Consider the following 26,221-nt stretch of genomic DNA (forward strand, 5'->3'; position numbering starts at 1 on the left):
CCTATAATATACTCATAACTGGTAAAAAGAAAACACAACAAAAAAAACCCCCATAATATAACACTTATATGTAAACTTGAACCCCTCCCTCCCCTGTATAATTTTTCTCTTTACCTCATTACATTAAAATATTTCTAATACATATTATTACACATTTCTAATGTGTCTATATTTTTCTTGACTGTACACCGCCTTGAGTCCTACGGGAGAAAGGCGGTATAGAAATATAATAATAAATAATAATAATTAATAAATAAATAAATAAATAAATAATAATAATAATAATCATCATCATCATCATCATCTCGGGGCGCTCGAAGCGCTCAGCGACTCAAGCCACGATCGCGCTGCATTTCAAGCGCGGCGACCGAGTTTGGCTAAACCGGGTTTATAGCTGCGGAGGATGAAGTCAGCGATAGGATCCAGCCCAGGCAGGGTTCAATTGGATCGGGCGGCCGGCGGGGAGAAGGACCCCCGCACTCAGCCCCCCCTCCCCACTTCTCCCCGCGCAGCCGCTCACTTCGGCCGCGCCCTCTTTCCCTCTCCAAAAGCGCGGAGGCAACTTTGGGGAAAAGTTTTAGCCGGGCTTTTCGGCCGCGGTCCCTTCGTTCCCCTCCCGGCCCTGAGACCCGTCCCGAGGCTTCATGCTCTCCCAATACGGGCACCGCGCCTTGGGCGCTCTGATGCTCTTGGGCACCGCTTCGGGCTTGGTGGCCGTGCTGGCTTCGATGCTGCTTTTCCAGATCCAAGGAGGCGCCGGCAGCGATCGCGACCTGGCCCAGGGGCTCCGCTATCTCCTGCGCCCGATCTCGGCCGGCCTGGCCTCGCTCGGCTTGGTGCTCAGCCTGAGCTGCCTCCTCCTGAGCCTCCTGCACGGCTACTGCGGCGCCGAGCGATGCGCGGCCTCGGGGGGCGCGCTGGGCAGCGAGAGGTGCGTATGCGAGGCGGGAGCTACAATCCGAGTTTGGCTAGTGACTAGTTCTAACGTGTGCAAAGACACCCGGATGCTTGTAGCTAATATTTAGATACTCCCAAGGTCGATAAAATGTATTAAAACTGCAACGGAAACATAGGGAAATATATATATATATTTTTTGGTATAAGTCTCCCCCATTCTGGAGTTTTGCTCCAGGCTCGCATCGGCTTCCAGGAATTGATCATGTTAATTGTGCAAAGTGCAAGACACACCAACGACGTGCATGTGCCAGCCTTTATATAAAGTGAAATGCCATTTTAATGAGCCGTTTTGGAATCTGGCCCACTGGCATGCACTCTCTTCATTATGCTTTCATCTCGGCTCCTCCATTTTTCCTAAGTTGCTGTGGTGATTTTGAATTGGCACTTCAAATGTTCTTTCTGGGTTCCACCTCGCATCTCATCTCCCTTCCCTTCCCTTCCCTCTCTGTCCTATAATCCATGTTAAATTCCTTTCCTTCCCCTCTCCCTCCTTCTCATTTTCCCTTTCCTCTTCTCCTTTTCCTTTCCTTCCTTTCCATTTTCCCTTTCCCCTTTCCTTTCCCTTCTCCGTCCTGTTCTTTCCTTCCTTTTTTTCCTTTCCCTCTTCCCTTCCCATTTTCCCTTTCGCTCTTACCTTCCCTTTCCCTTTCCTTCCTTCCCATTTTTTCCTTCCTTTTCTTTTCCTCTCCCTCTTCCCTTTCCTTCTATGCCTGCCAAGGAGGGGAATGGGGTGGAATTCTTCCTGCAATTGACAAAACAAGACTCAATACATCTTTTGGACTTAGGCCCCCTGTGAAGATGAAGTTTCAGCTCTGGTAACCAACTGCTCCTTTCCCACCAAAGCTCCACATTCTTGCTCCCCAGTAACTGCTTGAGTTCCTGCATGTTGAAGAGAACTGCAACTACTCCCAATAAAACAGCAGTTCTGGCTGAAAGTAAGAGTTTAGAAGAGCTGTTTCATTAAAAGAAATGGGTCAGACATTAATAAAAAGCGATCTGTTTTTGGGTTTGAGCTGACCCCCCCATCCTTCCCGAAACAGAGAAGTTATTTCACCCATGGACAGAGTTGATGGCTCCGTTCCTCAAATCTCTGGCAGCTTCAACATATTGCTTTTTGCACTGTTCACAATTTGCTGATGACAATCAAATCAAGTAAGCTGACTTTGTATAAATATACACAAGTATGAAGGCTATTGCTTAACGCATTGTAAGCCGCCCTGAGTCTCCGGAGAAGGGCGGCATATAAGTAAGTAAGTAAGTAAGTAAGTAAGTAAGTAAGTAAGTAAGTAAAGTAAGTAAGTAAGTAAGTAAGTAAGTAAGTAAGTAAGTAAGTAAGTAAGTAAGTAAGTAAGTAAGTAAATAAATAAATAAATAAATAAATAATAAAATCTGCAGTACAAGGAGTCCTTGATTTATGACCACAATTGGGATCGGAACGTCTGTTGCTAAGCGAGGTGGTGGTTGAGTGAGTTGCACCCAATTTTACAAGATTTTTTTTGCTGTGGTCCTTAGCCAAATCATGGTTGTTATGTGAATCGCATGGTTGTTAAGCAAATCTGAGTCCGACTTTGCTTGTCAAAAAGCGAGCTGGGAAGGTCATAAATAGCGATCACATGACCCTTGGATGCTGCAACCATCGTAAATACAGGCTGGTTGCCAAGGGCTGAAATTTTGATCACAGGACCATGGGTTTCCCATTGTTAAGGGTGAAAAACGGTTGTTTGAATATTGTTAAAAGAGTTGAAAAACGGTTGTAAGTCACTTTTTTCAGTGCTGGGGTTAACGTTGAACGGTCCCTAATGGAAGTTGATATGTTGAGGACTATCTGTGTTTTAGAGCAAAATGTAAGTTCATCAACATTACAGCAGGTTTACATGTGAGGATGTTTGGAGCAGGGATCTGTCTACTTTGCAGACAAAAAATAATAAAAGTATATTGCTCTTATGTCACAGAGGCGACTGGTTCCTGCTGGAGAGTCGAAAAGTGAGACATGTAGCTGTTGGTGCATTTTGCTGCGCTGTTTTAGCCTACCTAGCAGGTGAGTCATTTCTCCCTTCCCTTTCTGGCTTCCCTTGCTTGTCCTTTTCCTAGAAGAAATGTTCCAAAAGCGATTTGAAACTTACGTTTGAGAAGGAAATAAAATTTCCCATCCATATAACTTCTCAGAACCATCCTTTAAAAACAAATTGGACACAAAGGAATGGTATGGAGAGAAGATACCAAAGCATCCAATCTATTTTATTTTGCATTTATCTATGATCTGTGTCAGTGATGACGAACTGTTTCGGCACCGAGTGGAGAGGAGCTGCCCAGGGCGCATGGGTGCGCCCGAAAATGAGCTTCCGGTTTCAGCTACTGAACTTCCGGCTTCAGCCAGCTACTCTTCCGGGTTTCTGGCGCAGATGCGCACGCGACAATCAGCTGGCTGTCGCACAAGCTCATGCAGGAAAATGGAAGATCTTCTAGTTTCCGGCACTGCCACATGCAAAAAAGTCAGCTGATTGTTGCGCACGCATGCGCGCCAGAAACCTGGAAGAGGAATGGGTGCTGCCGTGCATGCTAGGCAACATGGCTCCGTGTGACACTTCGGGCACGCGTGCCATAGGTTCGCCATCACAGGTCTCTGTTTTCATTCGAATCGTATTTTTTAGAGTGTTTTATTATAAACTGCACAGAGAGTTAAAATAAAGAAATTGCAATAAAGCCTACAGGTAATCCTCGACATACAACCACAATTCAGCCCAAAATTCATGTTGCTAAGTGAAACATTTGTTAAATGAGCTTTGCCCCATTCTACGCCCTTTCTTGCCACAGCTGTTAAGTGTTAATTACAGCAGCTGTTAAATTAGTAACATGGTTTGTTAAGTGAATCTGGCTTTGCCATTAACTTTGCTTCGCAGAAGGTCACAAAAGCTGATCACATAACCCCAGAAACACTGCAACCGTCATAAATATAAACCAGTTGCCTAGCAGCCGAATTTTGATCACGTGACCATGGGGATGCTGCAATGGTCATAAGCGTGAAAAACGGTCATGTAAGTCACTTTTTTCAGTGCTGTTGTAATTTTGTGAACGGTCACTAAATCAATTGTTGTAAGTAGAGGACTACTGTATAGGCCCATGATGGCGAACCTATGGCACGCATGCCACAGGTGGCACGCGGAGCCATATTGATGGGCATGCGAGCATTGCCCTAGCTCAGCTCCAGCATGCATGCGCACACTGGCCAGCTGATTTTGGGGCCTTCTGGGCCCACCGGAAGTCAGCAAATGGGCTGTTTCCGGCCTCCAAAGGGCCTCCGGTGGGATGGGGATGGCTGTTTTCGCCCTCCCCAGGCTCCTAGAAAGTCTCTGGAGCCTGGGCAGGGCAAAAAACAGGCCTACCGTGCCCACAGTGCAATCACATGCCAAAAGCGGGGGGAGCAGGGCAGGGGGTCGCACGAGCATGCGCGGGGGGCAGGGCACATAGAATTATGGGTGTGGGCACGTGCGCATGCAACTATCCTGCACTCCCCCAGCTTTTGGCACGCGATGGCAAAAAGGTTAGCCATCACTGGTATAGGCCAAGCCTTTTTCACAGTGGTGAAATTCAATTTTTTTTACTACCGGTTCTGTGGGCGTGGCTTGGTGGGCGTGGCAAGGGAAGGGTACTGCAAAATCTCCATTCCCATCCCACTCCAGGGGAAGGATATTGCAAAATCTCCATTCCCACCCCACTCTGGGAGCAGCCAGAGGTGATATTTGCCGGTTCTCCGAACTACTCAAAATTTCCACTACCGGTTCTCCAGAACCTGTCAGAACCTGCTGGATTTTACCCCTGCTTTTTCAGCATGCTAATGGAGGGGACAATTGCGAGTCAGTGTGTTGAGGGAATCCAGTTCTTAACATCTTTATATGAACGCGCGAGTTACAAACTTGGTTAATACCCAATTCCTTTGTAAACTGTTTTAAGCTTTGGCGGATGTTAACGATTTCATCTTCCCTCCAGCCCTCTCGATCTACGTGACAATGGCATTTGAGAGGGAAACAGGAATTACCTGTGCTTGTATCTTCTCCTCTGGGATCGTCGTCTTGATTATTACGGTGATCCACGCGCTCGTCCGGGCTTCCAGGCATAGCCCAGGAGAATTGTCACACAATCTTTACGAGAACGACTCGGCCCAGAGCGTCGAAACACCAGCCGTCGTTCCACCTAGTGCTGGTCCAAAGGTGGCCTCCTCACAGTCACGTCTGGAAATCCACCCGGAGGTTTCATACCTGTCCTACGTGGAACAGAAGTCCCACCAGACCACCCCAGCGAGCAGCACCAATGTCACCTCCGTGGACAGCGTTGCACCGACCCTGGAGAAGGAGAGCTGTAGCGTCCCCAGAATGCACCGGACACTATCGGCAGAGTCCGGCCTTCTGCTGAGCCACGGGGTGAGGCAGGAAATGAGGAAAATCCTGTCACGCAAACCAGCGAGATCAGGCAAAGATTCGACCTTGGTGTGAAATCTCAGAAAGCGGGTTGATCCTGATCCCCACAGAGATCTCTTCCAACCTCCAGATGATCCTTGCTTGGAAGGAACACTTAACTATTGCTTCATTGTTTCCCACGCTTTCTCATTCACCCGTAAGAAGTGGGGAAAAAACATATTTAGATTCCTTTAAAAGGAGATTAGGGTCAGCCCCATTAGGGTAGAGCAGGCCAGAAAATCAGCTCCACAAGACCAGAACTATATTTTATTGAGGCAGGCTACGATAACACAATCTTCCAAAGCCTGATTTTGCTGTACAGGTAGTCCTCGACTTGCAACAGTTCATTTAGTGACCTTTCAAAGTGACAACGGCACCGGAAAAAGTGAGTTATATGCAGAGGTGGGATTCACTTACCTTCCCTACCGGTTCGCAAATGTGAGTACGAGCGCTCTTTTGCGCATGCACACAGCCTTGCGTGCATGCTCTTTGCTCGCGCATTACATCCAGGCGGGTGGGCGGAGCCTCCTGCAGTCACCACTACCGGTTCACCCGAACCAGACAGAACCAGCTGAATCCCACCTCTGCTTATATGACCGCTTTTCACAGTTGCAACCGTTGCAGCAACCCCATGAAAACGTGATCCAAATTCAGATGCTTGGCAATGGACTCGTATTTATGACGGTTGCAGTGTCCCGGGGGGGTCACGTGATGACTTCTGTGACCTTCTGACAAGCAAAGTCAACGGGGGAAGTCAGAATCACTTAACAGCTGCAGGGATTCACTTAATAACCGGGGTAAGAAAGGTCGTAAAATGGGTCAAAACTCACGTAACAAGCGTCTCACTTAGCAACAAACATTTTGAGCTCCATTGGGGTGGTATGTCGAGGATTGCCTATATTTCCCCTCCTTGGATCTGGAAGGCATTTTTACGAGGACTTATAGAACATTTTTTTACTGCTTTACCTAGGTAATGATCCTTGAATATTTCTTTTTTTTCCCTAAAAGAACTTTTTAATTGTTTCTTTATCATAAAGTCCGTAACAAAATGTGCAGACACCTATTTTCTGGAGCAATCCCAGCCACAACATAATTTCAATCGAAATAGGATATTTAACAACATCTAGCCTTCCAAGTTAATCATGACTATCTTTAACTATTTTCAGTAATGTCACACAAAAAAAATCCTTGCATATTTCTATCAGGGTCATCTCCCTTATTCTCAGCAATTGGAAAAATTCACATATTGCAGATAGTTTGAGTCTCTTAAGGGGGTCTACGTAGATCGTCCACATTCAACGGCCCAAAGGGAAAGAATTGAGAATTAAAAGCTATTGCTTTTAAACCCTGATGCAGCAGGGATGAATCTTAAGGGCTGGTTAAGTGTAAGAAAGGATATTCTACTAACCAATCCCATATTTTAATGCATGCTGTAAACCAGCATCAAGACAGACTGCTACTGAATAGGGAGGCTTCCTTTAATGATCCTGTTATCTCCAATACAACTCTGTTCTACTAATATTAGATGCCATCCATTATTAGATACTATGCTACATTTAAATTGTTCGTAGGTGCTACCATAAAGAGGCAATTTGTCTGGACTTACACTAGTAAAGGAAGGTTGGTTATATAGGTCAGGGGTCCCCAACAGTGCCGGGCCGTAACCCACTCAGAAGTGCTGAATTGGTGGTTGAGCGTGCATGCATGAAGCTGCATTTGTGAAAGCGGGAACCGCAAAACCATGTCCTCTCCCCCACCCTGCTGCTGCCTCTGCTGGTGCATCGAGCTGGAAAGGTTGGAGACTGCTGGTATAGGTAGTCCTCGATTTATGACTGTAATTGAGCCCAGGATTACGGTTGTAAATTGAGGCATTACATGGCTCAACGTTTTTGTAGTGCTGTTAAGCAAATCCATTTTAACCCAAGGGATTTCTTTTTTTTTTGTCAGAAACTGAAAGTCCTGGAAAGCAGCAAAATTTGTAAAATAACAAATTATGATCATGTGAACATGGGTTGCTGCAAAAGGTGAACTGGTTGCTAAGTGTACAAAATACAATCACATCACCACAGGGGTTTATAAGTGTCCTAATTTCAAAACCAGGTTACAAGAAGTTTCGGGGAGTCCGTTGTAGCTTTGAATTTGAAGGACTCTAACTGAATTGAAGGCTAGATCAGTGTTTCTCAACCTTGGTAGCTTGAAGATGGGTGGACTTCAACTCCCAGAATACCCCAGCCAGCGCTGCTGGCTGGGGGATTCTGGGAGTTGAAGTCCACCCATCTTCAAGCTACCAAGGTTGAGAAACACTGGGCTAGATAAACTTTGTGATTACAGTGAAGATGGTACTCCAACATCTAATCATTTTGTGAATCCTTTCCTGTGCCGTACCGAAAGCTGTAGCGATTAGGATTCAGGAGAGCCAATGTCTGTAACACAAACCTCACCTCAAGTCATGAATTACACATCTTTAGTGATTTAGTCCAGGGGTCTCCAACCTTGGCAATGTTTAAGACTTGTGGACTTCAACTCCCAGAATTCCTCAGCCAGCAAAGTTGAAGTCCACAAGTCTTAAAAGTTGCCAAGGTTGGAGACCTCTGATTTAGTCAGAACCATTTCCATACATTCACATAAGCAAAAAAATAATAATAGAATGTAGGCATGTCCAAGGAGAAACACGGGCCGGCATACACAAAGGACACGCAGAATTTCAAACAGAATTTTCCACTTTCAGTACAAGAAGAGAGAAAATGCACATCTCTCCAGCCTCTTAATAATGGCTGAAAAGCACTGCCTGGACTTACCCTACAAAATTCCTGAAGGTAAAATAATCAGCAGAATATTTTGAAAAACTTTCCCTAACCCTAAAAAAACCCCAGCGAGTACACGGTATTAAATAATGACTAAATATGAAACTTAGCTCAAATTCCTCGTGCTGTTGCTGAAAAAATACATGATCCCATAATTCCAAATTCAGGGTAAGAGCTGAAGGGTGGGTAGGGAGTTGTCATGAGTATTTTGGACGTTCCCCCCTTAGATTTGGGGGAGGATTTTTTTTTCCTTTTAATTACATTCAGGGATTCCTACATTTTTGCTTTGTTGTGATCTCCACTTCTAAAGGGATCTCTGATTTTCATCTCTTGAGGTTGGAGGGGGCTCTGGAGACCATGAAAAGTTGATGGAGGGCAGGATGAAGGCATTGATGCAGTCCTTGGGTAGCTGGGCTCTGACCAGAGACACATATGACGTCTCGCCAACTCTCTCCCTTCATACAGAACCAGTAATCCATTGGATTCAGCGAGGGAAGAGTTGTGTATAAAACAGAATGTCTTTGAGCATGCTAAGGATCAAAATCAAACTTGGGATGTTGTTGGTCCCTGCAGCACAAGTGACTAGCTGCATTCCTAGTTAACATCTTTACCGTTCTGAAATCTCTCTCTCTCTATATATATATATATATATAAAAGCCAAATACCACTCACTCATCACAAAATCTCCAGAACTGTAAAGCCTACAAACTTGAAATTTGGCATGTATGTTCCTCTTGGCTTCTAGGTGCTCACTAAGAAAGGATTTTTCAAAATGACCATCAGTTCATTAGTATTTCATATACAGTATTATATTCACACGCTCTGATGCTAAGGAGCTAGACATTCTACTCCCCCTCCCCACCTGAAAAGAACTCTGTTCCAACTGCCAGTTGCCTTATATTAACATGCTCTGAGGCTACGGAGTTACACATTCTACATTAAGTTTCAGGCTTTAAGTGTCAATTTATCATGCTCGATCACAGTTTCGTAGCAAAGCTTGGGCGTCCAGTTAATCTATTATATGTATTTATCTGTCAGGAAATTTAAGCCTTCTAAATAATTGAGCTTGAACTGGGAGGGTTGAATTAGATAGCCTGGTTATAAAACAGTGGAAGCATTCAAGGGTTTATCTCTCTTAACCTTCCTTGTGTAGGGCGGGGTAGGTAGGGGGGTCATCTTAAATCTAAAGATTGCCTGCAGGAGATGGCAAAATCTACCTTGACTGTGAGAACAGAAGGAAAAGCACTTGGGATATCTTGAAAAGGGAAGGAGAGGAGAAGATGGAGCAGGTAGAACTGGGAGAAGAATGGGCAGCCAGTAAGAAGGGACACTTGTTTTGCCAGTAGAAGAGGTCTTGGGTTCAAAATCTGAGATTTTCCAAATAGAGCTGGTACATCTGAGGCTCAGGAGAGGTATAATCAACTTGCCATCCATCATGAGCTACATAAACCAACAGTTTGGCTCGATATACTGGGATTCCGTGTATTCTCTCCCCGCCCACTTCCTCCACCCAAGCCAATCCTGTCTCACCCCAGTTCTAGTACAAGCACATGACACAACAAGATCTTGCCTGCAGTATTTCTTCCTTAGAAACTAAGTATTGCTAACATGTTTTAATTAACAGTAATTACTGATGTTAAAAAAATGATTAAACCTGGAGACTGGTTAATATAAATGTGTCTTGGTTGCGTTGGTGTGTAGAGTTGGCTTCCCCTTGGCATTTGAAGCTTCTCTCCATAAATAACAGAGGACGTCTGTGATGTTTTCCCAGATCTGTATCTCTAGAGCTACCTCCGTGCAGAATTCAACCGATCTTTTACGGCAATGGCATGTCTCAGGAGCCCTTCGATGTTCTTGAAATACATGCTACTGTCCTTCATATTCTTGATGGCACTAGAGAAGAGGGAAAGCGCCTGGTTAAAATTACAAGAGTTGGGGGGAAAAGGGGATCAAGAATGTCCCAGCCTCAGAAATCCAGGAATAGGGACAGAGAAAAGAGTATTTCTCGTGGGGGCGCAGTGGTTACAATGGTTAAAAATGAGTTTTTAAGGGCAGTCACCTGCAGGCATATTCTACGGTGTAAATGGCTCCTTGACTCTGTTCTTCCCAGCTCTGCATGTCAGCCTGCAAAGAAAGGACAGCTAAATTTTTGCCAGGTAGAGAGAAGCACGAGCTCTGGTGGCTCAGTGGTTAGAATGCAGTATTGCAAGCTAACTCACTGCTTGCTGCCAGGAGTTCGATCCTGACCGGCTCAAGGTTGACTCAGCCTTCCATCCTGAGGTCAGTCAAATGAAGTAAGTATTTTCAGAGTTTCTCCCAAAGAAGGCCTTGAAACTGGATGGAGTCAATATAGAAAATTGGTTGCACCCCAAACAATTCTGACGTGATCCATAACTACTTAACCAATAGGGTATGAAAGGACGACCTGTTGCTTCTTAATCTGGTTTAATTTATTTTTCAAGAGTAGCCTAATTACTGACTCTTTCAAAGAAGCTGGTAGTGCCGTCTCTCATAGGGGCATTTTACCACATTCTTCTTAGCAATGTAACAAACCCAAACTGATAAAAGGCCAGATACAGTATATATATCCTCAGGCCTTAAAGCCCAATACTTCTCCACTACAGATAATGCTCTGGAGATGTCAGGTCCCTATAGATCCCTATTGGGACGCTGCCATTCTGGCGGGATGGGGGAGCCTTGGTATTTTTATGATCTGTCATTTGCTTTGGTCCTTATTCACTTTGATGTATCTTTCTGGGAATGGGAGGTGGGGGGAGGATGAGCCTGGGGACATCTGTTTTGTCTCAGCTCCGAAGAGAGGAGAGCCCAGCTTCTTATCACCTTCTCAGCTCAAATTTCTCACAACTTGAAGTTCTCATAACAACTTCACACCTTGGGATTGGCTCACGTGGGACTGAGCAATGGGGTGGGGTTTTGACAAACAACTTTTAACCTAACATTTTGTTTCCCCCCCCCCACCCCCTGTAACTTTAGATCCTGCCTATTCTCCTTGCTATCACTATCTTCCAATAAAAGTTAATTTTGAAATCTACCTGTTTCAAGAGTTTTGCTTTCTTGAGGGGATAGCTGAGGCAAGACCTTACAGGAGACTTCGATTAGCAGATATGTATAAACATACTGTACTCCTCATAGCTGCCTCTACATTGGTCTGATACTTTGCACGCTGAAAACTAACATATCATGGCAAAAATCCAATTTCCCTTTCCCCAATATACTACTTTTCTGCCTGCAAGGAATTACTAAGTATGGAGGAACAGTTAAACATTTGAGCCCCTAAGTCCTGTCTGTCACAGAATGGGTTTATTAGACTATAGACTATTTCTAGGAATGACACTACATCCATTCTCATTTACAGTTCAGATCGCAGCTTACTTTGTGTTCAGCCAATTCTGGGAGAGAGCGCCTGACGTGTTCTTGAAGCCGATACAATGCGACAGAAGGTTCATTGGCCAGGACATACATGCTCTCTGTAAACTTGTCTGTCACTATAAGAAGAAAAGAAAGCATATTTTTTTTTCTCACGGCTTTGCTTCCACACCAGGAGAAAAAATAAGGCTTCAGATAATACTTGAGGCCACCGATACAAGAAAGGGATATTTAGCCTTGGGAGAAAATTCCAAAGTATAAAAACTAACCAGAACCAGGAAAAAAGTTAAGATAGAGATGGCAATCTAAAAAAGGCAATTGCTTCAGAATGATAGATGAACACTGGTGCAAAAGAAGAGAAATGAAATTGAAAAACAGAATAAGAATTCAGGAGGGTGACGGTGAATGTGAATCTTTCATACTTCAGTTGTTTTGGTTTGTCCCACAGTCAGCCAGATGTTCAGACTGAATTTGGAATTTTTGTCACCCTGGTGAGTCTTTCCCAAGGGCCTGGGATAGTCAGATGTTGATGTTTGATAGTCTTAGAGGTATCGTTGCAGCATGTAAACTATTATTATTACATTTTTAATCCTGATTTTTATATATAACTCAAAGTGGCAAACATAGTTAATATATTTTTATCAGCTTTTTTAAAATAAATAACTCAAGGCAGCAAACATACCAAATGCTCCTGCCTCCTATTTTTCCCATAACACGTGATGAACAGCTGAGAACTTAGAACACAGAATAATAGAGTAGGAAGGGACCTCGGAGGTCTTCTAGTCCAACGTCCTGCTCAAGCTGGAGACCCTGGCCTATACCATTTCAGACAAATGGTTGTCCAGTCTCATTTTGAAAGCCTCCAGTGATGGAGCACCCCCAAATTCTGAAGTTATTCCATTGGTTGTCTGCTTTCGCCGTTACGAAATTTCTCCTTTAGCTCTAGTTTGTTTATTTCCTTCTTGACCACAACAACTTTGGCAACAACACAACGATTAGCTTGCCATTGGCATTCTCCACTCTCAGGTCAGCCTACTTTTCTGGAATTACTTAGTGGCCTCCCATCCATGCATTAACCAGCTGCCGCCCTTGTCATTCTCCATTCTCAGGTCAGCCTACTTTTCTGGAATTACTTAGTGGTCTCCTATCCTTGCATTAACCAGCTGCAACTGTGGTTAACTGGTTTGAGACCAGTCCAGGTTGGTCTCAAAGCCAGACCAGAGCAATAAAAATGAAATCTCTCCTTCAATGCAACAGAACTTCTCTGTCCCATTTCTAGCTTGGTGAGAAAATGCCTGGTTCTATTAAAATAGAAATGGTTGGAATTCCACCCGATAGGCAGAAATTATCCAGGCATGGATCCCGCAGGCCAACTCTAGAGCCGTAACCAGTTTTACTTTTGCTCTATTAATACCCAAATCTCAACCCAGAGGGACAGGGAAAGAATAAGCATCCCTTTCTCCATTCTTCCCCGGACTTATATTAGTGTAACATAACCCGGAAGTAGCCGTCATTGTTACCCTTTTTCACTTTCAGCTGCATTTCAGCCTCCTCCATGATAACGAACCGAGCCCGACCCGGCGTGAGAAAAAGCGGACCGCAGAGCCGGGGCGGAACATCAGCCGAGCAGCAACTTCCGGAAAGCTGGGTGCATCGTCAGAAACGTACCTGTGTGGAAACACCGCCTGAGGAGAAAGGTTCTTACTGGTTTGGTTTTTAAATCAAAACGGTGCGGAAAATGTACCGTTTCTTTCATCCATCAGGATGTATTGATTTATTTGATGGCCGGATTTCCCGTGCCGAGTTTCGGGCCTAAAAAGATGACAAGGCTTATTTATTTATTATTTATTTATTATGAGAGAGCGTTTCCCTTTCCAAATGAATGGATGTCACCAGTCCCTAAGTACTTAATGAATACTCTTTTTTTTCCCCCTCTGTTGTGTACAGTGAGGCTTTCTAACACGGTCAATGAATGGATCCTGGAAATAAATCCCGCTGCAGTCAGTGGAATGGTGTGTTGCGTTTGTGTAATTCACAACACCAAGCACAAAAGCCCAGTGCAAAATTTTTTTTTATCTCAATTAGGCATACAACAGAAAAATAGACAATCCTCTGAATGCAGAGGGATCTTCTTCCAGGAACCATGGAATGCTCTTCTAAAGATTTTAATTTTTTTTTAATGTTTGGCTTCTTCCTGTGTTTTCAGTTTTTGCATTTATTATTTTTATGCTGCATTGGTTTTAGTATTGTCGTTTTATTTATTATACTTCTTAGATCATACTGGGGAATTCTTCCAGTTGAAAGCATTTTTAAAGTTGCTATGGTTGAGAAACATTGTTTTACTGTCTAGAATTGGTTGTTTTGTCTGGCCAAAAAAAAAGTGGGGGGACTATTTAGTCTGTGTTTGCTGTTGAGCATGGAAAATTGAAGGCTTGTTTAGGCTTCATTCTGTTTTAGGATTGCCTAGAAACCCCACATGTTTGGTTACTTTGACATTGGATTATCCACACCCAGAAAATGGATTAAAAGCAGGAGCCAAATTGAACATGTTTTGTGAGTGTAATCTTATAGAGTGTAATTGAATTGCTTTGCAAGGCAAGGAATAGGCTTTGAAAGAAAAACATGGACCAGTACGATCCCTTTTATTTCAAATGTGTTAATTTGACCTATAAGGTCTTTTCCAACTCTGTTAGTCTGTTAATCTGTTTAAACAATTTTAAAAAATGATTGAAACGTGTCCCGTGGTTTTAGGGGGTTAGTTTTAGATGAATTTTCTAAGCCAAAAGAAGAGAAGAGAAAAGAAAAGAAGAGAAGAGAAGAAGGAGGGAGGGAGGGAGGGAGGGAGGGAGGAAGGAAGGAAGGAAAGGGGGTAAAGGGCATAGAAAAGAAAGAAAGAAGGAAAGGAGCTATGCAATATCTTACTTTATCCATCATTGTTTTGGGATCATTTTTACTTTCCTTAGCTATTCATAACCAAGAAAATCAAGCCAGCCCCGGATATCTTACATTCATTTTTAATAGCTGCCTCGCAGTCTGAAATCTTACACGCGAATATCGGGAATTCCCGAAATTGCAGGGAAGAATTAATCTTTGCTTGGTGAGAGTCGAGAGCTCTTTACTTTGGGTTTAGAAACCAATAAAAGAGCGGTCCCTTTAAGGCTAAACATTCGTGGGGCGGGGGGGGGCGAGCAGCTCCGCCCCCCTCCTGACACATAATAGGCGGAGTATTCGGGTGGGTGGAGCAAATTCCGTCGGTTTCATTCATAAAATTCCGTAAACTCCCGGGAATCCCTTAAAGGGCCCACCAGCCGGGTGGTTTTTAATTTTTTTTTAAATAATAATAATAATAACAACCAGAGCTTCAGAATCAGATGCATTGTGGGAAGAGAAAGTTATTTTCACTTTGCATCGGAGGGCAGCAGAGGAACGAGTGGCATAAGGGCTGTTTCTTAACATTACTTCCTGTCGAAGCTGGGATTGCTTTGAACATTCGGTATCCTATCCATCCTTCTAAACCGGGTTCAAGAAGTCTCTGGTAAAGAAAGGTGAGTTAAGAATGGCGTCTTCAAACCAAGTTGCTCCTGCTTGCAATTGCTTCACTGCTTCCTCTTTGGCCATTGCTAATCGGTAGCTGGTCTCTATGTTATGTATTCATCCATTAGCTCAGTGTTTCTCAACCATGGCCTCTTTAAGAGGGGTGGACTTCAACTCCCAGAATTCCCCAGCCAGCTTTGCTGGCTGGGGAATTCTGGGAGTTGAAGTCCACCCCTCTTAAAGTGTCCAAGGTTGAGAAACACTGCATTAACTACTTGCAGTTCTATCCTACCCAGCATGCTGCCAACCCTCCAAGTTTCCGAGCCAACCAATCTCATTCAGTGTTATCACTTTCACAGCGTGTCAACACACCTGCGGACACAATAACAACCCTGCGATTCTAACATGATCCAAGCCACCGGCCAGAGGGATCCTGAAGGTTCAGCTAGCGACAGAAACGATGACGACGACAACGACGACACGATAATCAATCTGCAGTTGTTTCCGTATTCAGAAGCCGGGGATGATTTAAATGGTACGTTCGCAAAGCTCGAGTCCGAATGGAGGGAGTTCTGAGGGGAAGATGAGCTGTGAGAGGATAACCGAAGCAGAATTCAGCTTGTTAAAATCTCGGCTTTTTTTTCCAGAATAAAAAAATGGAAGTTTCTCAGTCATATGATCCAGGTAGTCCTTGACTTAACGACCACAATTGAGTCCCAAATTTCTGGGGCTAAACAAGACAGTTAAAAGAATTTTGCCCCATTTTATAGTTTTTGTTTTTTTTGAAAATTTGATTTATATGCCGCCCTTCTCCGGAGACTCAGGGCGGCTTACAATGCGTTAAGCAATAGCCTTCATCCTTTTGTATATTTATACAAAGTCAGCTTATTGCCCCCACAACTGGGTCCTCAATTTACCTGCCTTTGAAAGGATGGAAGGCTGAGTCAACAGTTAAGTGAATCACTGCAGTTGCTAAGTTAGTTACTGTATTTTTCGGAGAATAAGACGCACCTTTTTCCCCCCTAAAAGGGGGTGAAAATTTAGGGGCGTCTCATACACCGAATGTAGTCCTGCCCACCCACTGGCCCCCATCCTTTGGCCTCTGTCTCCCAGCAGTTTACCTTCTTGCAAGCAAACAGCAAGAAAAAACAGCTCCTTTCAGCTTCAGCACAGCCTAATTAGCACAAGTTGATTGGATCGGCCTCCTGACTCTCAGCTGATTTGCTCTCAGCTGTTTTGCTGCTTGCTGCAAAGAGGTAAATTGCTGGAGCAGATTTTTTTCCCCCCTGTGCTAATCAAGCTATGCTGAAAACGAAAATGAAAGTAAAGCAGGCTGTTTGCTGTTTGCTTCAAGGAGGCAAAATTCCTCAGAGGAAGAGGCAGATTTCTTTTTCTTCTTTTCCTCACCAAAAAAGATAGGTGCGTCTTATACTCCCAAAAATACGGTACATGGTTGTTAAGCGAATCTGGCTTCCCCACTGACTTTGCTCATCAGAAGGTCGCCAAAGGGGATCAGATGCCCCCGAGACATGGCAACCGTCATAAATAGGAGCCAGTTGCCAAACGTTCTGAATTTTAATCAGGTGACCACGGGATGCTGCAACGGTTGTAAGTGTGAAAAACGGTCATAAGTCACTTTTTTTCAGTGCTGTTGTAACTTCGAATGGTCATTAAGTGAATGGTTGTAACTCGAGGACTATTTGTATTCAAGTTAAGTTAGGAATGATGCACATGATGAGTAGTGGAATACTGTGTCTTTAAACGGCAATCCTGTACACACTGAAAAAATAAACCTCATTTAATTAAACAGGATACATTTTATAAGTCTTGAGAGCGCATGAGCGCCTTGCATAAATGTAATGAGAAAAGATGCAGATGCCACCCGGATGGGAAGTTTCTGTATTCTGCCAAAAGATCAAAGAATAGTTCATTTGTTGAATCTTTTCCGACCCATGGAGTAAATGTGCCCAGTTTAAATTGTCCAAAAGAGTGGAAGACAGCTCTGGAAAAAACATTTTCTTCACTATGAATCATTTTTATTTTTATTATATAAAATACAAAGGATGAAAAGAAAGTAGGAAATTAAGGGAGGAAAAGGGAACGGGGGGGGAAAGGATGTATGAGATACAAGGGGGAAGAAATTCAAAAAAAGCAAAAAGTTGAAGTTGGAGTGTGTTTATCTTGTACTGAGCTAAGAAGAGTTGGAAGGAAAAAAGTCAATTCTTAACCAAAATGGCATTAATTCAATGCCTTCTCTTTCTCTTATTTGTTTGTTGCCTTAGAGCAGGGCTATAGTCAAAAAAGTCAAGATGGCCACCACAATAGCATGGCCGCCACACAAACAGGCAAAGCTTCAATAGTTCTGTGGTAGCTATTTTGACTTTTTTTGTCCACACCCTGGGGATACTCCTGCCTTGGGGTTTGTCTTGGAGGAACTCAACTGGGCTTCTAAAGCAAGGCTACAACTTAGCAAGCCAAGTGAATCTCACTAATTGTGGTGAATGCTAAAGATTCAATTTTCTCTTTCTTTCCTTTCTCAAAATGCAGACGGGGGGATCCTGAAGCGTTCCAGCACCCTGACAAATCGCCAACGTGGCAATGAAGTGTCTGCCTTGCCGGCTACTTTGGATAGTGAGTTTTTTCTGTGTCAAAAAAGAAAGCCCTTTTAAGGTTATGCGAGTCCAGCATATTCAGCTGTTGAAATTAAGCACAGAGAGGGGGAAACCTGTTGAAGTGGAAGACCAATAAGCAAAAGGAATTCAAATGTTATTTTAAATATTTTATCTGAGAAACACTGGGAGAAGTTGTATTTATTTATTACAAATGTTATGGATTCATACCATGTTTCCCCGAAAATAAGACCCCGTCTTATATTTTTTTGAACCCTGAAATAAGCACTTGGCCTTATTGCCATGCACTCAAAAGCCTGATTGGGCTTATTATCAGGGAATATCTTATTTTGGGGGAAACATTGTTGTTCATAAACCTCTTGGCCATTCACAGTCCATGCAAGTACTATAAAGCGCACAGCTCATCAACATGAAGCTCCAAAATCATAGAAAGTAAGGGTTGGCACTTGGGTGGCATAGAAATATGAATAATAAAAATAAAAAAAAATAAAAAATCTTGGAGGTCATCTAGCCCAACCCTTTGTCAGTGTAGGATTCCATTTCAATTACTCTTAATTGGATAAATTCAAAAATGAAAGATTGACCTCTAAAACTTTTTTTCACTTTAAGTTGCAGTTTTCATCCTGCTGTACGCTACTGTATTTGTTTCTGTTAAAACCTAATCCCTTGGAAGACAGAAAAATATCTTTTCCCCTCCTTGTTAGGAAAATCTGCTAGGCTTTTGCCAATATGTGATTCATTGAATTGATTAATCAATTCAAATATGGGTGAATCAAGCTGGGACAATTCATTTGAGGTTTTTTTGAACATTTAATGGTCTGATTTAGAGATTAGGTCCAAATTAATTTATATGAATTAATTTGAATGTTGCAAGATACATGGAGCCAATGTTAGCCTCTTAATAATAAAACACATGCTATAGAAGGCACTGGATGAAAAATTCAGTTTCCTTGTAATCGAGCTTTTGTGTTCATCATTCTTTGATTCCATTTTTTGTCCCATAGGTTTGTCAAGATAATGTATCTTTTGCTACAGGGATGAATAAGATTTCTCCAAGTTTAAAAATGTAGCACTTAACTCCTTCTTCACCCACTGAAATCAGTATAAATTACGTAATATAAAACATACTTGAATTAGCAACTCTCTGCCTCAGTAAATCTGAAATGTGCTTGATTGTTAAAAAGGTATTCAAAATTGCATTATGTGGAACGTTCATTCATATTTATTAATTTACTAACCCTTACGTGGTCTTGGTCATTGTCTTCTCTTTTGATTTTCTAGCTCTGTCCATTCACCAGCTTGCAGCTCAGGGTGAACTGACCTTGTTAAAGGAAAACCTCCGAAAAGGTAAGCCATGAAATTTCTCAGTTTCTCACTCTTTTGCTAGAGAGCCTTAGTGTGAACAACTTTAAGAATCATGTCCTTCAATTCCCAGAATTCCCCAGAATGCTGGCTGAGGAATTCTGGGAGTTGAAGTCCACATCTCTTAAAGTTGCTCCATTTGCGAAACGCTATACTAGAGCAATGTTTCTTAAATTTTCTATCAGGACCCCTTCTCACTTTTAGAAATTATTGGAGGACCCCAAAAGAGTTTTTATTTGTATGAGTTAACATTCACGGTATTAAAAATGAAAACCATTTTCATTTCATTATTGCTACAATCTCACGTTTGATTAATGGAATTTTAATATTTTACTATTTTTCAACATAGGCTGGCAAATAATTTTGACTTTGAAAACTCCTGAGAGAGTCTTGGGGAACCCCTGACACAGGGGTAAAATGCTACTGGTTCAGACTGGTTCAGGCGAACAGCTAGTAAAAAATGCTACCGGTTCAAGAAACCGGTATTTCCAACGATCAGCTAGGTGCCGATCAGCTGTGACATGCGATTTATATTAGCTAGAATCATCGGATTTCCTGCTTTCTAGCTAATCTAAATCACGTGGCACAACGGATCCCCTCCCCTCGCTGTTCTACTTGCCTTTGCAGACTCGGAAGGCTTCAAAATGTTTCTTTTTTAGCGCTGTGCGCGCCTGCACACACAAACCACATGCTCAGTAGCAGACTCACAGAACCGGTAGCAGACTTCAGGGGATTCCACTGGTGCCCTGACAGTTTTAGCGTCATACTTTAAGAGGCATCATGCTAGAGAAATATAGCCCGGAGAATTTCCACTCAGTAAATGTTTCTCCAAAACATGGATTTCGATCAGGCCCCGCTGCCCACTTCATCTCTTTTTACAGGTGAGAACCTGCTGAATAAGCCAGACGAGCGAGGATTCACCCCTCTGATGTGGGCCTCGGCTTTCGGAGAGATCGAAACCGTCCGTAGCATGCTAGAATGGGTATGAAAGCTTGCCTGGGAATAATGGCCTTAGAAAGGCAATATTTCTGGCAGCAGTTTTGAGCGTTCTCTAAATCTGGGGTCTCCAACCTTGGCAACTTTAAGACTTGTGGACTTCAACTCCCAGAATTTCTGTTGCTAAGCAAGACAGTTAAGGAGCCTTGGTAGTACAGTGGTCTAAAGCACCCTGTTATTAAGACCAGCTGCCTGCAATTACTGCAGGTTCGAATCTCGCCAGGCTCAAGGTTGACTCAGCCTTCCATCCTTTCTAAGGTAGGTAAATTGAGGACCCAGTTGTGGGGGCAATAAGCTGACTTTGTATAAATATACAAAAGGATGAAGGCTATTGCTTAGCATATTGTAAGCCGCCCTGAGTCTCCGGAGAAGGGCGGCATATAAATTAAATTAAAAAAAAAAAAAAAGTGAATTTTGGCCCATTTTATAGTTGTTAAGTGAATCACTGCAAAGCTGGCTGAGGAATTCTGGGAGTTGAAATCCACAAGTCTTAAAGTTGCCAGGGTTGGAGACCCCTGCTCTAAATCTTTCTCTTACTCTCTATAGGGCGCTGATCCCCACATCCTTGCTAAGGAGCGGGAGAGTGCCTTGTCCCTCGCCAGCACAGGGGGATACACGGGGATTGTCACCTTGCTGTTGGAGAAGGCCGTGGACATCAACACCTATGATTGGGTAACTGTCTGTTGTGGCCCATCAGCGATTCAGACAGTGAGGAGGTTGGGTAGGAACATGGGCCAGTCCTGGAGTCTGGGGAAGGCTCTGAGGAGGGCTCTGCATCGGAGGCAGAGAGGGGGCCAGGGCCGGATGCCAGTTATCAGCTGGCTTCAGAGTCAGACATCAGTGAGGCAGTTCTGGCAGCTCTCCAAGCCAGATAAGGTCTGTGACTGTAAATTCCCCCTTGAAAGACTTTGCTGAAGGTGAATGAGAGGAGTTCACTGTTTGTTTAATAAAAGGGGTTTTGTGGGGACCAGGATTCTGCTTTGTGCTTTTTGGGGAAGCCTAGGTGAGAACACTGTCCATGGCACTGAGGGAGGTGAGCTGAAGTGGTCCAGTAAGATAGAATGATTGATGGGGTCAAAGGCCACGGGGGCATCCCGTAAGGCCAGCTCTGCTCGATCCCACCACGAATCATTGAAAAAAGCCATTGGAGGTTTTGGTACCCTTTTCCAGGTTTGAACCTGGATGAAAGGACATTGAGACAATCTGCTTTCTCTTCGGTTCTTTGCAATTGTAAGTCCGCCATCTTTTCAGCAACCTTTTCTAAAATGGAGACAGAGATGGGGGTTGTCTAAATTTTTAGCCTCTTTGTCTTTTTCTCTTGGAGGATTAAGTGGCCAAGTGTGGACACCATCCCGGAGTTTGAATGCGTTTGGGGTCAGCATGACGTAATGGATGGGGGCTTGTAATTTAACTCAGAATTGCCGTTCTTGTCCTATTCTCCTTAGCCTAGGGGGTATCAAACTCTATTTCATTGAGAGCTGCATCAGGGTTGTTTGACCTCGGAGGTGGGGCTGGGGGGGGCGTGGCCAGCTTGACATCACTCGTGTTGGGGGCACCTGTGGTGGCCTGAGCACTCTGCCAGTGAAAACAGGTTCCCGGGCCCTGTTTTAGGCCATAATGGCCTCCTGCAGCCCTCTGCCAGCGAAAATGGAGCTGGGGGGGGGAGTACTCCATTTTCGCTGGCAGAGGGCTGCAGGAGGCCATTACGGCCTAAAACAGGGCCCGGGAACCTGTTTTCACTGGCAGAGTGCTCAGGCCACCACAGGTGCCCCCAACACGAGTGATGTCAAGCTGGCCAGGCCCCCCCCCCCCCAGCCTGGGAGCCCGTTTTCATTGGCAGAGGCACTGTGGGCCGGTCGTTTGCTGTTTCCAGGGCGGCACCGCAGGCCAGATCTAAGCACCCTGTGGGCCAGATGTGGCCCACCGGCCTTGAGCTTGACACCCCTGCCTTAGCCATTCGAACGACCAATCAATTAAGAGAACCAATCAGCTGCTCAGAATTTAAATATAGCTCCAAACAGACAACCAATCACACAGCCAACTGACCACACTGGCACACAAGACATTTTATAAGCTAAGGAGAATAGGACAAGAAAATCCTGATTATGAAGTTACCTAGTTATTTTGGATTAAAACTGCCCCTTTTCTCAACCCAATCTGGACAGGTTCCTTAAATCGACCTGATCAGGTGTGAGCCCAACCTCTTTTTTTCTAGCTGCTAAAATCCAAAAGAGCTGAACATTCAGTCTCTCCTATATTTCTATTCGGTTAATTATTTTGATTCTAGTTGACTTTTCTCCCCAAAAACATGATATACCTGCCCATATTCATTATCACAACAATCCTGCAAGATAATAAGATTTAAGAAGCTATAATTGAGATCAAATATGTGAGAGAGGATTTGAATTACAGAACAACCTAACTTTAAAATTTGAATCTTGCCTTGTTGAGCCCTGTTATCTTCTGTAGAGGCTGGAGTCCAGGTCCCATTGTTGCATTAAGCCATGGTGGCTGGGGATTATAGGACCTGTTCCAACACCTGTGGAGCAAACCAGGTGAAAGAATCTAAGTGCAGGTGCCCTCTTGATCAAAAGGCATTTAGAAAGGAGAGCTATGATTCTTAGAGTTGTGTTTCTCAACATTGGGAACTTTAAGATGCGTGAACTTTCAATTCCCAGAATGGCTGCCTGGAGAATTCTAGGAATTGAAGTCCACTCATCTTAAAATTCCCAAGTTTGAGAAACACTGTCTTAAGAGTTTTGGAGATGAGATGATGGACTGGGGGTGGGTGGGTGGGAGAGCAACTCCCTTGCCTGCAAGAGGGGAGTTCTCTTAACCCTAATAACTCCTGTCTCTCCGTTTCACTGGCCAACATGAATAAAAGTTCCATGATTAGATACTTTGAACCAGGGGTGAAATGTTCCCGGTTCAGACCGGATCGCCCGATCCTGTAGCGATGGCGGTGGGTGGTTCGGAGAACCGGTAGCAAAAATCCCTGCGCGCCCCCCCCCCCATGCCCAGCTGAGCCGCACGATCATCAGAGGCTTTTTGTTTAACTTTTAAAAGCATTTTTTCTACAACTTCTTCCGACGAAAAAATGCTTTTAAAAGTAAAAAAAAAAAGCCTCTGATGATCGTGTGGCTCAGCTGGGATCCTCAGAGGCTTTTCAAAGCATTTTTTTCTGCAACCTCTTGGTTGAAGAGGTAGTAAGAAAAATGCTTTGAAAAGTCTCTGACGATCCCAGCTGAGTTGTCTGATCGACAGAGGCTTTTCAAAGCATTAGAAAAAATGCTTTGAAAAGTTTTTTAAAAAAAAAAAGTTGGCCACACCCACTCAGTCACATTACCCCTACCACCAAGCCACGCCCACAGAGCCGGTAATAACAAATTTTACATTTCACCCCTGCTTTGAACATTGACTTCAATTGAATTGAAATGTGGCCAAGGGTAAGGATTGGTGAGCCAGAAACTTCCCTAGCCAAAAGTTGCACCAATGTTCTCACACACATACACACACTCCCACAAATTGGGACAACTGTGGTTTTAACCTTATCAATCTTTCTTATCTTTCTTATCATTTAACCTTATCCATCTTTACAGAATGGTGGGACTCCGCTGCTTTATGCTGTACGGGGCAATCACGTGAAATGCGTTGAGGTCTTGCTAGGTAAGTCAAACACACCTGCTATGCTTAATCTTCTAATCCCCCATGCCAGAATGTGTTTTTCAATAGAGATGGGGATGGGGGAAGAAAGGCAACCTTTTGGTAGCTTTTAAATTATTTCCAGGCTGCCAATGGTGTTCAAGTAGTGTTCCAGATAGCAATAGCAATAGCACTTAAGACTTATATATAGTGCTTTTACAGCCCACTCTAAGCGGTTAACAGAGTCACCTCTTGCCCCCAACAATCTGGGTCCTCATTTTACCCACCTCGGAAGGATGGAAGGCTGAATCAACCTTGAACCTGCTGAGATTCGAACTGCCAAATTACAGGCTGCCGGCAGTCAGCAGAAGTAGCCTGCAGTACTGCACTCTAACCACTGCACCTCCTCGGATCTTTTTGGGACCCAAGGGAGCTATTACTATTATTATCTCCCAGAATTCCTCCTGTTGTGGCTCCGATCACCGAGCCTGTGTTATCAGCAGGAGAGGACTCCGAGAGTGAAGGAGAGGAGTTGGCAAGGCCTCCCTCTCCAGGACCCTCCTCTCTGGCAATGCGTCCGGTGTCCTCCGAAGGCCAACAGATAGGCCCGGGGCCAAGCACTTCCACGCAGCCGCAGGTGGACAGTAATGATGATGATGATGAGTCTTGGCTGGACCCTCGACAGCGTCGCAGAGATAAGCGTGCGCAGCAGAGGAAGAGGCGTGCCAGGGATTAGGCTGAGTCACTGGACCACACCCCACAGGTTATAAAAGGGGGTGTGGTGGCCCTCTTCAAGCTCTGTGACGAGCAAAAACTGATATTGAACAAACCTCTCTGCATTGCTGGACTTTTTGAATATTCTCTTATCTGTTGTGTGTTGGCTTTGAAAAACACTCCCTTCGTAAGTAAAAGACTCTTGGCAGCCAGCCACTGGGTTGCTGCCAATTCTGCTCTTAGAGAAACCTTTGTCGGCTGGTTTATTTCACTATTGACTGTTTGTGGGGGTGCGTGTGTGAGACGGGGACAGAACACCTCCTGACTGGGTCATAAAATTTTGATGGAGCCAATTGCTCCAAACTGACACTCTGGTGTTTGGCCATTTTGGATGGAATTCACAGTCAATGTTTTACAATCTGTAACATAACATGAAAAATAAAATGCTTAAACCTGGAAATAATTTAAAAGCTGGAATCAGATTTCAGCCCATTTAAGCCTCAGCTGCAATGTTTTTACCTGGTCTTTTAGGTTGCCACAAAATGACTCCCAGTTTGGCTGCAGTGAAGTCCATGATCTATGATTTAGTCATTCCCTATAAATTATTTGTGAGTTTTAGCTTGTTACAATGACCATTTTTTGCTCTGTGTTTTCAGCCCGTGGCGCAGACCTTACCACCGAAGCTGATTCTGGCTACACTCCAATGGACCTCGCGGTGGCTTTGGGTCACAAAAAAGGTAGGTTTGGGGGTAGGTGGAGGAAATTCTTTCATAGCAGCCCCATCATCCCAGACGGGCAAAGAGTGCTTCTCGGCAGATTTATGATCGTATGGCATATACTTTTCCCAACAGTAAAAATTCTTCTTTGCTTTCCAGTCCAGCAAGTGATTGAAAAACACATTCTCAAGTTATTGCGGAACAAGGAAAGAGATGACAAAAGAGAAGCGTCCGAGTGATGATTATCTCCGTTTTCTCCTCCTGAATCAAAGAAGTGGACGGAAGGGGGTCTTTTGAGACAACGAGCACCTTCCGTGCCAGCCTGCAGAGTTGATGCAGGACCGGGCATTTTCAGACGACAGGGTACAGAAAGAAGCACCTGAGTTTTTCCAAAAGAAAACTCCGCTTTCTTGAACAGTGGATTACAGGATCCCGATATCAAGCCTATTTTCTTCTCAAGGAATTGCTAATTTACCTCTCCTGCAGATTTGTGGAAATTTTTCCTGAATGCCAAACCATAAATTGGGGTGGTGGTGGGGGAAGGAAACTGTATTGAGCAGAACCTTCCTTTAGGTCAGGAGCCTCCAAACTTAGCAACTCTTAAGAGTTGTGGTCTTCAACTCCCAGAATTCCTCAGCCAGCATAGTCACTCTGAGGAATTCTGGGAACTGAAGTCCACAAGTCTCAAAAGTTGCTAAATTTGCTTTTAAGCTGTACAAAAATCTTCTTTGGCTCTACATGTGTGCAGAAGAGAGGGGGGAAAAATGCTGTTTCCTCAATTGCTGGGGGTGAATCAGGGTTGGGTCAAAAGAAGGTGACCGAAAAACTTTCACAAGATTTGAAAATAATATTTTTGTTTAACAGAAATAAATATTTATATATATATATATATGTAACAGGCTTGTTTACTGATTTTCATTTTCAAATCAGCTGCTTCGGGGTCTGGCTTTTACATTTTACTCCTGGTCTTTCTCATCTCCATGAATGCATCTGATTTAGGCTTGCATGTATAGGTAGTCCTCGAA

General features: G+C 43.9%; 3 protein-coding genes across 6 annotated transcripts; 2 read left to right on the plus strand and 1 right to left on the minus strand.

Moving 5' to 3' along the window:
• The first annotated feature begins 496 nt into the window (after positions 1-496).
• Positions 497-9,890, plus strand: TMEM221 (transmembrane protein 221). The gene is made up of 3 exons (XM_034442552.3): positions 497-931; positions 2,910-2,995; positions 4,945-9,890. The coding sequence occupies exons 1-3, from the start codon at positions 645-647 to the stop codon at positions 5,445-5,447; spliced, it is 876 nt and encodes a 291-aa protein (XP_034298443.1). The 5' UTR covers positions 497-644; the 3' UTR covers positions 5,448-9,890.
• BORCS8 (BLOC-1 related complex subunit 8) lies at positions 9,782-13,255 on the minus strand. Its single transcript, XM_034442550.3, has 4 exons — positions 13,123-13,255; positions 11,609-11,721; positions 10,275-10,339; positions 9,782-10,108 (listed from the first exon to the last, which is right to left on the minus strand). Exons 1-4 carry the CDS (start codon positions 13,157-13,159, stop codon positions 10,003-10,005), a joined length of 321 nt encoding a protein of 106 aa, XP_034298441.1. The 5' UTR covers positions 13,160-13,255; the 3' UTR covers positions 9,782-10,002.
• On the plus strand, positions 13,163-26,092 carry RFXANK (regulatory factor X associated ankyrin containing protein). Of its 4 annotated transcripts, XM_034442547.3 has the most exons (9): positions 14,482-15,147; positions 15,496-15,671; positions 17,684-17,767; positions 19,048-19,113; positions 20,010-20,110; positions 20,671-20,796; positions 23,724-23,790; positions 25,137-25,217; positions 25,356-26,092. In XM_034442547.3, exons 2-9 carry the CDS (start codon positions 15,542-15,544, stop codon positions 25,433-25,435), a joined length of 735 nt encoding a protein of 244 aa, XP_034298438.1. In that variant the 5' UTR covers positions 14,482-15,147; positions 15,496-15,541; the 3' UTR covers positions 25,436-26,092. The 4 variants fall into 4 exon arrangements, with proteins under 4 accessions (XP_087749972.1, XP_087749966.1, XP_034298440.1 ...); XM_034442549.3 differs by lacking the exon at positions 20,671-20,796 and having other exon boundaries at positions 14,481-15,147; XM_087893846.1 differs by lacking the exons at positions 14,482-15,147; positions 23,724-23,790; positions 25,137-25,217; positions 25,356-26,092 and adding an exon at positions 13,163-13,299 and having other exon boundaries at positions 20,671-21,670.
• The last annotated feature ends 129 nt before the right edge of the window (positions 26,093-26,221 follow it).

The sequence above is a fragment of the Pantherophis guttatus genome, chromosome 1 (genome assembly GCF_059756535.1).
Source record: "Pantherophis guttatus breed Tessera chromosome 1, ASM5975653v1, whole genome shotgun sequence".
In the NCBI taxonomy this organism is placed as follows: Eukaryota; Metazoa; Chordata; class Lepidosauria; order Squamata; family Colubridae; genus Pantherophis; species Pantherophis guttatus.

Excerpts from the sequence above, each read along its gene's own strand:
- TMEM221 (XM_034442552.3), top strand. The coding sequence starts at position 645 with ATGCTCTCCCAATACGGGCACCGCGCCTTGGGCGCTCTGATGCTCTTG. Across the intron at positions 932-2,909 it reads GGCGCGCTGGGCAGCGAGAG|AGGCGACTGGTTCCTGCTGG; the intron begins GTGCGTATGCGA and ends CTTATGTCACAG. Across the intron at positions 2,996-4,944 it reads TGTTTTAGCCTACCTAGCAG|CCCTCTCGATCTACGTGACA; the intron begins GTGAGTCATTTC and ends TCTTCCCTCCAG.
- RFXANK (XM_087893846.1), top strand. The coding sequence starts at position 15,542 with ATGATCCAAGCCACCGGCCAGAGGGATCCTGAAGGTTCAGCTAGCGAC. Across the intron at positions 15,672-17,683 it reads AGCCGGGGATGATTTAAATG|ACGGGGGGATCCTGAAGCGT; the intron begins GTACGTTCGCAA and ends CTCAAAATGCAG. Across the intron at positions 20,111-20,670 it reads TCCGTAGCATGCTAGAATGG|GGCGCTGATCCCCACATCCT; the intron begins GTATGAAAGCTT and ends TACTCTCTATAG.
- BORCS8 (XM_034442550.3), bottom strand. The coding sequence starts at position 13,159 with ATGGAGGAGGCTGAAATGCAGCTGAAAGTGAAAAAGG. Across the intron at positions 11,722-13,122 it reads GCAGCTGAAAGTGAAAAAGG|TGACAGACAAGTTTACAGAG; the intron begins GTAACAATGACG and ends TTCTTCTTATAG. Across the intron at positions 10,340-11,608 it reads CAGAATTGGCTGAACACAAA|GCTGACATGCAGAGCTGGGA; the intron begins GTAAGCTGCGAT and ends CTTTCTTTGCAG.